This window comes from Nyctereutes procyonoides, unplaced genomic scaffold, assembly GCF_905146905.1.
Source record: "Nyctereutes procyonoides isolate TBG_1078 unplaced genomic scaffold, NYPRO_anot_genome, whole genome shotgun sequence".
NCBI classification, from domain to species: Eukaryota; Metazoa; Chordata; class Mammalia; order Carnivora; family Canidae; genus Nyctereutes; species Nyctereutes procyonoides.
In genome coordinates, this window is record NW_026575140.1 from 15,070,616 (window position 1) to 15,083,936 (window position 13,321).

Below are 13,321 nucleotides of genomic sequence, written 5' to 3' on the forward strand. Positions count from 1 at the left end.
TTTCTTAATTTCTATACAATGACTTGCAAGTGGGCAAGTGGTCATGAACTTGTAAATTCTTTCTTTCCTATTGATGACTTCCCTTTCCCACTCTGCTTAATGCTGTAATTTTGTGACTTTACTAATTTTGAAGGGGAAAAGATGTCTGCAGTCTGCATGATCGTGATTTGCATATATGTGATCTCATCATATCCTATGTGACAGTAATACAAGCCTAAAAAACACATGATCAAATATATACTAGGGTGAATGTGACAGTGAGGAATTAAAAGAAAACCTCAGGACTATATGACCTTGGTCCATTACTTGACTGGATGTGCATCCCATATTTTCAAATACCAATCCCCTTGGATCAGGAACAAGATCTGTTTCTGTGTTTGGACTTCACAGTGCAGTTGGTGCTCAATAAATGCTGGCTGCAAAGAACGAATGTATTTTTGGTTAGCAAGAATGCAAAAAAAAAGTTAGTGTAGCAGAGCTCAAAAAAGGGTGAGCGTTACTCTGTCAGAGAGACTTTTAGCATGAAAGTAAATGCTAACCTCTAAGAAAATGTGAATTGTTTGCTCCCTTGGCAGACCTATCTGCAAGTAATAAAGGCCCTAGACAATGTGGGCATCCTCACAAAGGGGAGAAAATTGCTGAGTACAATAACAATTATGCCTTTATTGGTTTAGGACGATGCAGATACATAAATAGACAGACATGTTCATGTTAAGTATGTGGGGCCAATATATTAAAAAAAAACAACCTGTAAATTAAGGAAATGAGCCACTGAATGAGAAAAATCAGAGTCCCAGGACAGCGCAATTGTAGGGAACATGACATTACCTTGTTTATACTTTAGTGCGGCCAAAAACATCATTCTAGCTGCTCTTCCCTATCTTTTCAAAGGCTTTGTTTCTTTTTCTTCTGTCATACAAAAGCTGAAGTTACAATTCTCATTGACTCGAGTCAGCCAATGCATTTCTGGCAATTTGTAAGCAAGTGACAGTTGGCCTGATTCATACGAGTGATTAATTCACCTCTTGGCACCCAGGGTCCTGGCAGGAAATAGGATGGAAGCCTTCATTCTGCCTTGACTCTGGATCTCAGGAACACAACTGTTTCTTTCAAGCACTGGGGTGTCTCCACGCACACACAAGGACCTGGAGTAATTTGCCAAAAGCCACTTTCCAATGGGGATTTCATTGGCTTCTCTAGTGTGTGTCCTTAAAAAACAAAACAGAACAAAACAAAGAAACAAAAAACAATACAGTGTACTAGTTCTTGCATGCGGGTGCTTGCCTGAGAGAAATGGCCAACTTCCCTCCATCTGGCTCTTCTACTGCCTGCCCATCCAACCCTGCTGTCAACTACCGACATGGTTGGAAATAAGAAATTGAGACAAAGATGGCCGGGGAACTGGTCCTTGCCTGTGAGTCTTTTCCTTGACCCACTATTTACAGCCCTGAGGGTCTCCCAGTGAAATCCACACAGAGGATGACAACAGGATGGCAAAGCCCCCTTCATTACTGGCCAGGTTTAGCTCAGACCCCTGCGGAGCTGCAGCAGAGGGCATGGTGTCAAGGGAACTCCTTTGCCTACACAAGGAAGACCGACTCGAGGTGCTTTCCTTTATCTATCCTAGACAAGTGATTCCAAAATGAGTTTTTCCTCAGAGAAACTTGCATGCCTTTTAAAATATAAATTCCCAGGCCCTACTCCCAGAATTAATTAATTATGTTTCTGGAATGGGGCCCAGGAATGTATAAAATATCCCTAAGTGATAGTTAATGCAGCTAATTATTTAGAAACTGTTGTCCTGAGACTTACTCTAGATCCAACCTGGCTCTCAAAAAGGATGGGGCAGGGGAGAAAGAACCTTCATTCCAAGGAAGGGGAGATATTCAGCCTCATGGTACATGACATGGGGCTGCCGAAACAGAGGAGCACGCTAAGGAACAGTAGAGCTGGCTTGGCCTTCTGACAAGGGGGGGGTGGAGGCTGCTGGTCCTTCCTGTGCTCCAGCCACATAAAAGGAAAGAAAGGAGAGGGAGTCAGTGGGAGAGACGTGTCTGGGCCTCGCCTCCAGCAGGAAGAGCCGCTGGCCCTGGTTCACCTTCAAAGACCATCTCTCAAGGGCTCTGTTAACTTTATACAGTGAAAGTGCCCCTCTGTACTGCACACTTGGTTTAGAAAGTCCATTAGCTGTAAGCTGGAAGGCTGAGGAGTACCAAGTGTTCATCCTGTCTTTTCTAACGTGTGGGATGGGCATAGGGTGCAGCACTAGGTAGCGTCAGGTGATGGCCTAACCTCTATGGGGCAGAGGCAGCCTGAATGGGGAGGCCAAGGCGATGCAGGGAAGAGGGGAAGAGGGGGTGGGAATAAACAGGAGTATTGGGGAGACATGGCCTAAGGGTTTCATTTTCCTAGCCGTTAGTGCCTCTTTCTCATCCAAGTTAGGATGCTAGGAACAATCTCTGAACCTCTTCGTTCATTAAAATAATTAACAATTATATAAATTGCTTGTTATTAAATGACCTGATTATGAACTCAACTATGTCCCTCACTAAAAATAGCTTAGGAAAACAACTGTACCCAGCACGTATGTCTTCATAACATTCAAATAGGATGGTGGTGGTGTGCAGGGGTAAGGCAATTAGGCATGAATTTGCAGAAGCAAAGGAGGATACGTTCTGGATATGGCTCCTGCTGGCTTCTCTATACAGAGCAATTGGAACCAAAGTCACTTACATCATTATTCTCAATGTCTATCCAGAAAGGTACATTTAAATAGATCCCATTTTCCTTTCTATGCACAAATGTAACTTAGGATTAAAGATAAAAATCATCTTACAGAAAATTCCTTCTTTATCTTAAGCTTAGTGATGTGAAACTGAATATTCCTGAGGAGCTCTGAACAGCTCCCCTATTCTCACTGAGGAAATTTTTTTATAGATAGGAATTTTGTAAACCAATTAGTGACTATTTTAACTAAAATGAACAACTGAAATGTTTATATTATTTATGGAGCTCACTTTTATGGCTACCTTGGATGAAATATGTGATATCTCTGGATCCCAGAGTCCTCATCTACAAAGGGAAAAAAGTAGTATCTTTCTAACTAGAGTCTTGTGAGGATTAAAAGAGGTAACATATACAAAGAGCTTGGCACACTCCCTGGCACCCATTAAACAATAAATATGTGGTTGCTTTCATTAATATTTTATCACCAAAAGTCACAAGGATATCTTCTCTTTTCTATTTTATGTGCCATCTATTGTTTTTCATTCTTAACCAGTTTTGTTTGCCAAATAGCAATAATTCATATAAAAATCTTAAATATATTTTAAAGATTTGCATGCATAAATGATAACATATACACACATACATTCACATATGTATGACATATTCATATATTAGATAGATAGATAGATATCACATAGAGAAGAATATTATATACTCAGGTCAACTGGACTGACTTTGCCCAAACTTTTTATTCTCCATTGGTCTGATGATTACAAATTTGGAAAACCTGAAATAATTGCTTTTTAATTTGTTTTTCCTTCCTCCTTTTCTATTTTTTGCAAGAGGATTTCACCAGAATGCTGTTCAAATGGAAAAAAATAAAGGAGAAAACCAACTACACTTAGGGTAGATTTATCTAACCTGGATCATTTCCATAAATGTTGACAAAGCATTACAGCAGGCAAAAATACTCTGTATCTCCGTAAGATGCTAAATATGTCTTCCATTTCACCCCAACTTTTGGTGGTTTCTAATTTTCTTAGACACAAGCAAGAAAAACCAATGAGTGCTTTATCTTCCCGATTTCTCATTGAGCAATTACTGAGTTTCCCAATCAGTATTTATACAGTTAAATGATCTTGGAAGTAACTGACTTCTCATTTATTCAAGAACTTAACAAATTTCAAAGGTAAGGAAACAGAACACTTTATTATAAAACTTATAAAATAATTAAATATTACACATATATTTCGACTTTTCTCTATAACCCATTGTTTTATTCAACAGTTTTCCTCAGAATTAATACCACTTACTCAGAGAAGCAAGTGAGAACACATAAGAATAGGCTATTAATAAATTAATTTTTCCATAAAATAATAAAATGATCATTATATAAAGAAACAAATAACTTGCAATTTTTCAGAGGGCAAGGGTGGTGTTATGGAACTGTGTGTTTCTGATGATAAAATGGCCAGAACCCTAGGCCAAGCCAAGTGGATTGAGAGACTATGCTAATCATTTTTTTTTCTCTGAGATTCAAGAACGCATGATTTTAATTAGAACGGGAACAAAGGATGCTCTAAATTTAACAAACCACTGTCTAGTTGGTTGTGCTGAGCTGGCAAATCCCTGTTTGAATTGAGACTTTATAAAGCAGTAAAACTGGGTTACATTCATCAAAGAAATTGAGGAATAGAGTAGAATTATATAAATATGCCCTTTTTAACCACATCTCAAAAACTTACAGAAGGACTCAGCCTTGTAAGTTACTTTGGTTTTGGCAAAATAGTGTGGTATTTTCCAATTGAGAACAATTTTAAGCTCATTAGTGCCTATCAACAGCTGGCTTCTGGTGACTAAAAACATCATCTGAAAGATTATAAAATATTCTTATTCACTGAAGGATCTTGGCTTATTATGATTTATTAATGTTAACATAGCAAGAAGACAGATGGGGTTTTCTATTGCCACTCTTTTTTCTTGTTAACTAAATCTTAGGGAAAATTTAAACATGACAGTTGGTAGAAAAAAAACCACAAGTGGTCTTTAATTTTCCAAGCAGCTCTGATATTATGTAGGGAGCCTTATAAATGATGGTCTACTCTCCTTCAAAACACTGCTGTTTTGCTCTTTAGCTCCTCCTAGATTTTTATCAGAAATGAAAATCTCTCCAGTTCTGATTCCCAAAGAGCAGACTAGAGGCTTCCGTGTACTTGTTCCACTAGCACCAAAAGTTATGAGGTTGATATACTGCATAGGACATCAACATTTGCCTTTTATGTGAGTTTGTGGGCTTTTTTTTTGGAGTGTGAACTTCAATTAAATGGAGATCTTAAATAGTCCATGTTGCCCTGTTTTCAGAATATTCCTTGGAATACTTTTCAAGTTGTAAATTTTAGTCTTGGAGACTCTCTAAGCAGAATATCCTCTAAACAAAATTATAAAAACAACACACGCACACGAGATAAACGTAACATGAAGCTTGCTAGTCCAGCAGCAAGCACAGTTATGAGCACCATTTGGCTTCCTGTGTGACTCCGAGCTTGGGCTGTCCACAGTGCCAATCAAACTGTGAGCTCCAGGTAACAGGCAATGTGTTCCATCCAGACTTGATTGCTCCAAGCCTCAGTCTTTGACCTGAAGTCTTCAAGGACCTTTGCAAAACGGAGGTCTTGCTGTGGAACCCTCTGAAGTTCAAAGGGAGCAACCTCTCCCAGCATTGACCAGATTCTCACTTTGTCAGAATTAAAATGTGACGTAGCTCAGTGTGATCCATCACTTCTTTCGTGTAACAGTGCAAATCAAAGTTCCTTTGTCCTTTCTTTTGCAAGTCAGATTTGTCCTCGCTTCCCACGTTCAAGTGCTTCGGAGTACCATGTGCTTTGGGGAAGTGAATGGGGAGCCTGTCTGTTCTTGAGAGTCAGCTCCACAGATGCTGCAGCAGCAAACAGGTGGCCTGCAGTGACCAGCCTTCGAGGTGAAACGTGGCCGGTCTCTCCAGAGGCGAGAGGTAAGATCTTGGCCCTCAGGTGTCAGGGAGGGCATGGAGATCAGCTCTTCCTCGTGCATGACTTGCAGCACTGTTGACCGTAAAATTTGTGGTTGCAGACGCCGTGCTGAGGAACTAGGTGACACCAGCTGAAGAAATCCACACAGGATGGATCCTCTGCAATGAGAAAAAGTATTTAACCCCTTAGGAGAAATCTTAGCCTTTTTCTTAAGGTGAGAGCCTACAGGTCAAAGACCTTGGATCTGCCAGCCTCATGCCTCTGAGTGGTTCTGCTCATTATACACTAGGACTTCGCTGGGAGGGTGGGGGAAGCAGAATTAAGATATCAGAAGGGACTAAATGTTGACAGGAGGGGGAAAGTGCATGTTAAAAATGTTCTATCCAGCCAGAGATTCATGTCTGACCCCAGTAGCCTGGAGCTACCATTCTGCATCCCTAGCACAGCACGTGAGGAATCCCCTGGGGATGTTGTTAAGCCACTGCTTCTGATTCAGAGGGTGTGGGGTGAGAGCTAAGGGGCCCTATATCTAATAAGCACCCAGGGCATGCTGCTGCTACTTGGTCCACAGACCTTACTTTGGGGAACAAGAGGCCTAATGTATCAGGAGTCATCACACCTGGGTTTGAGGCCCAGCTGCAGGACTCCACATCGATTTACATCTCATAGCCAGTCTGCAACTAAGTGAATTTAAGTCAACACCAGTCCTAACTTCTTTTATTAACAGATGTGATTATGGACCGTGGAAGCAGGACATTGTACATCAGGGATTTTCACCCAGAAGGCCCTCCCTAGGTACAGAATGCGTGTGAGGCTGTATGTAAGATTTTCTTTATATAAACCTCCGTGCTCATTGGGTCTTAGCTGTTTTACTGGATTCTCAAAGAATTTTCACTTCAGAAGTGCTTAAGGAAAAAAAAGAGTGCTTGTGGCCTACCTTGTACATAAATAAATGTCCTCATTCACGGTTGGAAGGGTTTTCCCCTTCATCTACGCAAGGCTTAGAAGTCACTTTACCTTCACCTTGCCCAACGCCCCCTATTATTCACAGGCACCTACCTACATCCCTTCCAAAATTATCCTTCAAGTGCCCCTCTCAACATACTATATGTTGGCAAATCGAACTCCAATAAAAAAATACAAAAAATAAAAAATTTTAAATGGGAAAAATGGAAACAAGAGCAATAAAATCAATCATGATAAAAGTCACATTAAATCATCAAAATAGGAAATAGGCAAAATTACATATAACAAAAGATGTGCTAAAAACATGTTGGTAATGAAGATAAGAAAATTATGTCATAAGTAGGCAAACATTTCAAGTTACATAAAATCCTTTTGCATGAAAAAAAAATATCCTTAAGTAGCTCTGCTCTGTGCCCTTGGACATGGCTGCAAGGCTCTCGGCTCTCCTGTGTCTTTTCCTGCTGCTCCCGATCTGTCTCCTGCTCTGATTCAGAACTGCCTGTAGTTCTTTCCCCATGCCTTTGTCTTTCTGCTAAAATACACCTCTCCCATCTCATAGTAGTCCTGCTGATCCTCTCAAGATAAGACAGTTCATGTCATGTCTCAGCCCCAAACTCTTCCTTTGGCCCCTCCATCCACCTAGAATGAAAGGTTTAGTCCTTACAATGGGTGACGTGGCCCAAGGATCTGGTTCCCCCACTACTGCTTGATTCATCTTCTTCCTCTCATCCCCTCCCCGACATGGGCCACCTGCCTGATGCCCTCCCCGACATGGGCCACCTGCCTGATGCCATAACGTGCCAGGCATACTGATCCAGGCATCCAGATTCTTTCTTTTCCCTTTAGTTTCTACTCAAAGGCCACTGACAGTAAGGCCTTCCCAGACTCCCCCATACAAGCAATGTGCTCCCTGGCCTCCCAGAAAGCACTCCCGCCTCCCTACCTTGCTTTATTTTTCTACCCTGGGTCTATCAGCCCTCATCCTATTATGTGTTGCCTTATTGTCTGGCTCCTTTCTAGAATGTAAAATCCTCGAGAGCAGAGTTCGCCGACTGTTTTCATTACTTTATTCCCAATGCTTAGTGCCTGTCACAGAGTAGCTGCTCAAGAAAATGTTCGTTAAAAAAAAATAGCTTCCCTCTAACTATCATGGCTGAAACAACCAATGTGAAACCCACAAAGTCTCAACTTGGGTATAATGGTGAAGGAAGAGAATTTTTCTTCTTTTCAGTAAGTCCTGGATATGGAGTCTAGAGAATTTTCTGACACGCTGGTAAAGATATGAGAGAAAAAAGGAGGACAATAGGCTTTTTGTTCTGAGCATCTAGAAGAGGGCATACTGACCTGGACCATCACAGGGATTAGGGGTGGGGCCCCAGGAGAAGGGTGTGGGATCTGTATTCAATTATTTTTAATATATACTGTACAGTATCTTCTATCCCAATCAACTAGCACATAGCCTAGTCCACCAGAATGTACATCTGAGTCAGTTTCTATTTAAATCATAGAGATTATCCTATTGAGGCAGTGGAAATACTGCATCAGGATAAAAGCAGACCATTAAAACAATGGTCCTAACTGCACTGTTGTATCAACACCTCAGAGTTAAATCTGAAGTCCTTGCAATGGCTGACCAGGCCTCCAGGACCAACTTCAGCTAATCACCTAACGCCTGCCTACTTTATACATCCTCCTCCAGGTGTCTGGCTGTTCCTTGATCATATTCACACATTCCCACCTCAGGGCCTTTGCATGTGCTGTTCCAACTGGCAGGAACACTCTCCTACTAGATAGGCACATAGCTTGTGTTCCTTTAGGTGACCTAAAGGTGACCCTAAAGGAAGGTGAGCTATGTGTGTATCTAGAAGGATGTTGCCAGGCACCTGGGTGGCTGAGAGGTTGAGCATCTGCACGTGCTCACCTGCTGCCACGGCGACGAGCATCTGCCTTTGGGACTGGGATCATGTCCCGTGTCAAGCTCCCTGCATGGAGCCTGCTTCTCCGCCTTTGTCTCTGTGTGTCCCTCATGAATAAACAAAATCTTTAAAAAAAAAAGAACAAGATGTTGCCTTGTTCTTTTATCCCTAGAAGAATGGTAGGGATATGTGGCAGGTGCTCTGTGACCTGGCTTTGAATGAAATAAGGAACCTCACAGTACTTTACACACAATCTTGCATTTCACACATGTTGAGCACCTACGCTGTGACAGGCGTGGTGCTGGATGAACAAAATAACACCAATGGCCTCCCTCCCCGTCTTGGATCTAACACGTGTCTTGGCTCTCCCCCCACCACGTACTCCCGCCCAGCAGCTTTCATGATTGGCCACTGTCCGTTAGCCTGTCTCAAAGTACCTAGGGGGTATCCACTGATTCTTGGCATGTGTGGGTTTGTCCGGGGTCATCTGACTAACAAGGGGAAAGGGAAGTCACCAATAGGAAAGAAAGAATTTACAAGTTCATGACCACTTGCTCAGAATGTGGGTTTCTTCCCCCATAAACTTTGTGCTGAGAAAGGCTGCAGGTTTGTAGAATTCTAGTATCACCTTGGACGTGACGTGGCTCTGAGATGCTGCTACATTACTAGTTTTCTGGTCTCATGCAAGCCTCAGGGAAGGAGAGAGGGCAGAGGGGGGACAAACTGATGCCCTGGGCCTGGAACCAAGGCTCTAAGATGTCGATAAACAAGGATAATGATTTAGAAATGTGAAGTGAGAGGACAAGGGAGAGTGACAGTCCTGAATCTGATTCACCACCAATTGGGAAGCACGGGCTAAGAAATTTAGTCTTGGAAAAGCTGTCATTGGAAGAAAGGAAATTCAGCAGGTACATGGTGGAACGTAATTTCTTTAGCACAAGGAAATCGGATTAGGGGAAAGAGCCCTTTCCTGGTGTGTTTGTCAGGTGACTTTAAAGAAAGTTGGGCGAGTGGAAAGCAGTACAGTTCACGCAGATGATTCAGTTGCCCATTTTCTCAGCAGCACGCACTGCGCTTCGTTGGAAGGACGGTAGCCACGCACACACGGAAGCTGTGGTCCCTGGCTAACTCATGGCTCAAGCTCCCCGAGGACGACTCCCGCTCCTGCCTGTGTTCCTACTCGTGAGCGTAATCTCTGGTGCACGGTGGTTACTTTTTCACTTGCTTATTCAATTAAAACGGTGTTAAAAAAAAATGGGACTTGCAAGATTACCATTTCCCCCTTTCCAAGTAAGAATTAATGGCTAAAGAGTCGTATCATAGAACTAAGTGTTCCCTGCCCATGTGTGTGAACAAGATCATTCTGAGCAGGAGCTGCCCTGGATTTGTGCCTTGTACACCTGTGGGGAGCCCCGTTCACACCGACCGCGTTGGGAGTGGCACCCCCTAGAGTTGTGCCAGGAATAAACTGCACAACCAGATAGGATGGGTGAGACTAGTAAAGTTGACTCGGGCGTGGGGCCCTTTACCTCGCTTTTCAGGAGCTGGGCAGAAGTTTGTGTTACAGGCTCGTAGCACTGGAGGTTTCTGACGGAGCAGACAGCTTGAAGAAGGCCGGCCCTGCTGAGCACAGCGGACCAGGCGAGTCTGGACACCCCCTCCACAGGTCACCGTGCACTGCAGAAGAGGGGAAGAGGGAGGAGTCAGCGACACCCAGCTGGAAGGTGTCCCTTCAGAGGTCAGCAGGGTCAGAGAAGCCTCCATGACATGACCAGGGTGCCTGCTGATGAAGCAGGGGTTGGCCGGAGCCCGGCACGCAGGCCCATGGCCACAGTCTAATACACGGGAGCCTTGTGATCTGGTTAGAAGGGGATCTTAGGCAGATGCGTCTATCTCAGCCCAGAGAGTGTGTCTCCAGTTAAGTGGCTCGTAAAGGAGAGAGCTTCCAGAAATACAGAAGCTGCCATAGAATGCAGAACAAATCCTCACAGTATTTAAAGAATTCCAGATAATCTCTGCGGATCCAATAGGGGGGTGGTTCAGCATTAGGACAGCGAATAAATAATACTTCATCCGAGGCAGTGTTGGAATCCTGCCCTCTTTGCCCAGCCAAACTCTGAGTTGGCACAGTGGGTGTGGTGTTTCCTAGATAGAAGTCAAGGGTTTCCCCGTTCAATTAAAATAAAATAAAAAATAGATGACTAACAAGGACTATAAACTTTATTTTTTCCAGACACATAATAGAAAGATATTTTATAACTAAGGAATAAAGTATCAGGGAAAAAGCCCTTTGCATTGATTACTTTTTGTTTTGCTTTTTAAAAAATTTACTACATATTTTCTTATTTTCAGATTTCTTATTTGTAGATATGATTAAGTGTTCACTTTGAACAAGCATCATTATATGGACCGGTATTTGGAAAAAATAAGTGGGAGCAGAAAGCATGAGAGTCGTGGATTTAGCGCCAAGTTCACATATAGCCGTATGACCATCATTATCTAAACCAGGAGTTGGCAAACTTTTTCGATAAAGGTCAAGATAGTAAATATTGTCAGCTTTGTGGGCCATGTTGTCTTTGTTGCAACCATTCAAGCCCGCCTTTGAAGCACAAAAACAGCCGGGGACAGACGATATGTAAACAAAAGAGCACGGCTGTGTTTTTTTTTTTTAACGGCTGAGTTCTAATAAAACTTTATTTACAAAAAAAAATAGGCAGATATTGGGGGCGCAGATTTGGCCTGTTGGCAATTGTGTGCTGATATCTGATCTAAATAATCTTAAAATAATCAATTTCCAAATCTCTTAAATAAGATAGTGATAAAAAATTTGAAAAAGCCCACAGCCATCTAAATAGTGCCTGGCATGGGGTCCAGCTGATTAGAGATACACAATCGCACTGGTTTCCTTTCCTTTTCTCTGTAGTAAGTTCTCAGATCTTCCCCAATACACACAGGCTCTCTCTCTCTCACACACACACACACACACACACACTATATATATACACGTATGGATGAAGGTGAACTTACATAGACACAACTTTATAGACCTCCATTTGTGCTCACACATCCCCCCACCTAGCCCCTGTGTTTAATGCTGGGGTGGGCGGCACCTCTCAAGCCGGAGAGTCCTTGAAAGAGCTGTGACATCTGTTGGTTGGGAAGTGTGAGGACCACCACACGGCCCCTCTCCCAGACTCTGCTTCACACACCAATCCCAGCCAATCAGAACCGAACTACCGCAACCAAAATTTCATCCGAGTCTTTTGAGAGAAGGGGTCCCTCTAACATCTGATGATTTTTAAGAGCTGGTGTCCTTGCCTGAGTTGACCAACTGCGAGCTTTTCTTGCCTCCTCTACAAAACAGGGACAAAAATACGCCTGAACAGGCTGTTACAACAAATGTCCGCTGTTACATAATTCAGAAACATGCCACAAGATCCAAAGGAGTCAAGATTATGAGCAAGGTTTCCAGAATACAGAAGACTCTAGTGGGGATTTTAAAAACAGCAGCGACGGTGACCTTTCAGCACCATGTGACCTGCCTGGTATCAGTGCTTTGTATTATCTTCGGCGCTCATGAAAAAAATCCGCTCTTCAAGACATTATCGTCTTGATTTTCTAGCTGTGGAAGCCGAAGCTTCCGGATTATGAAACCGGCCCAGGGCCACACGGGGTGGAGCTGGCCAAGATCTCCGGTTGTTCGGCCTCCAGATCTAGAGCTTCTCTTCTTTACATTTGGACGGGGGTGGGGTGGGGGTGGGGGGCTAACAGCAGCCTTTGCTGGACCTCCTTTTGGGGAACGCAGCCGAAATCTGCACGCGCTCACCTGCTGCCACGGCGACGAGTACCACGCAGCCGCCACGCTGAACCCAGGATGGGCGGGACAAGCCCCTCTCTGGCAGGTTTCTTCCAAGTCGAGGTTTGGCTTCTTAATATTGCGGCACCTTCGCTCGGGGAAAGTTAGCAGCTTTCCCTGGAAGGGCTTCTCGCTGCATTTCATCTCCCTCTTCCTCACGCCCAAGCCACAGGTCCTCGAACACTAGGAGCCAAGAGAGGAGGCATTAGGGGTGCAAGGCTCCGCGTCAGGCGTGCTGAGCAGAGCATCGTCCACGTGGACTTCTAGGAATGGGATCGCAGCGGGTCAACCATGTGTGCTCGAGGATCCTGACGATGCGGCAGCCGTGTCCCTCATGCCGCTGCAAAGGAACCCAAGCCTAGGGAATTCGGAGGTCCCTGGTGGGAGCCATCCAGCAGCCCCAAGAGGCCCGTGTGGGCGCGACACGGCTCCTGGACAGTCGGGCAGGCGGAGGATGGGCGCAGGGCGTCGTGCAGCCTCATGTGGCCGATCACCTGTGGCCTCTGGCTCTGAGGAGCTGCGCGTCCAATGGGCGAGCGGGGCACGGGGGCGACCACGCGGGAAGGAGCCACCAAGTCACAACCTGTCCCCTACCCTGCGTCTCACTCGGCGGAGCCACCACCCAAAGCTGTGTGACAGCAGGAAAAAGGGCAGGCTGGAGGCTGAGGAAGTATGCGAGAACTTAAGTACTTTAAATGGCATCGCGGGGTGAGATGGGGAATGGGTAAGGCCCTGCGGCCTCCTAACTGCCCTGTAACCGAGCGGAGCCTGGTGCCCAGAGGGGAGCACTGAGCTCGCGGCAGCTCCCTGCGTGGGGAGGAAGCGTGGCTGCGGGGCAAGTGGGCAGC

At 44.4% G+C, this 13,321-nt stretch overlaps 1 protein-coding gene across 2 annotated transcripts in view; it reads right to left on the minus strand.

The window, feature by feature from the left end:
• Positions 1–688: 688 nt before the first annotated feature.
• ADAMTS18 (ADAM metallopeptidase with thrombospondin type 1 motif 18) overlaps positions 689–13,321 on the minus strand; it is a 135,929-nt gene continuing 123,296 nt past the window's right edge. For both annotated transcript variants that reach the window (XM_055305617.1, XM_055305616.1), the window contains exons 21-23: positions 12,444–12,656; positions 10,147–10,294; positions 689–5,893 (exon numbers count right to left, since the gene is read on the minus strand). In XM_055305617.1, coding sequence (XP_055161592.1) covers positions 5,778–5,893; positions 10,147–10,294; positions 12,444–12,656 — 477 coding nt within the window. In that variant the 3' untranslated portion in view covers positions 689–5,777. The remainder of the gene's footprint in view (positions 5,894–10,146; positions 10,295–12,443; positions 12,657–13,321) is intronic.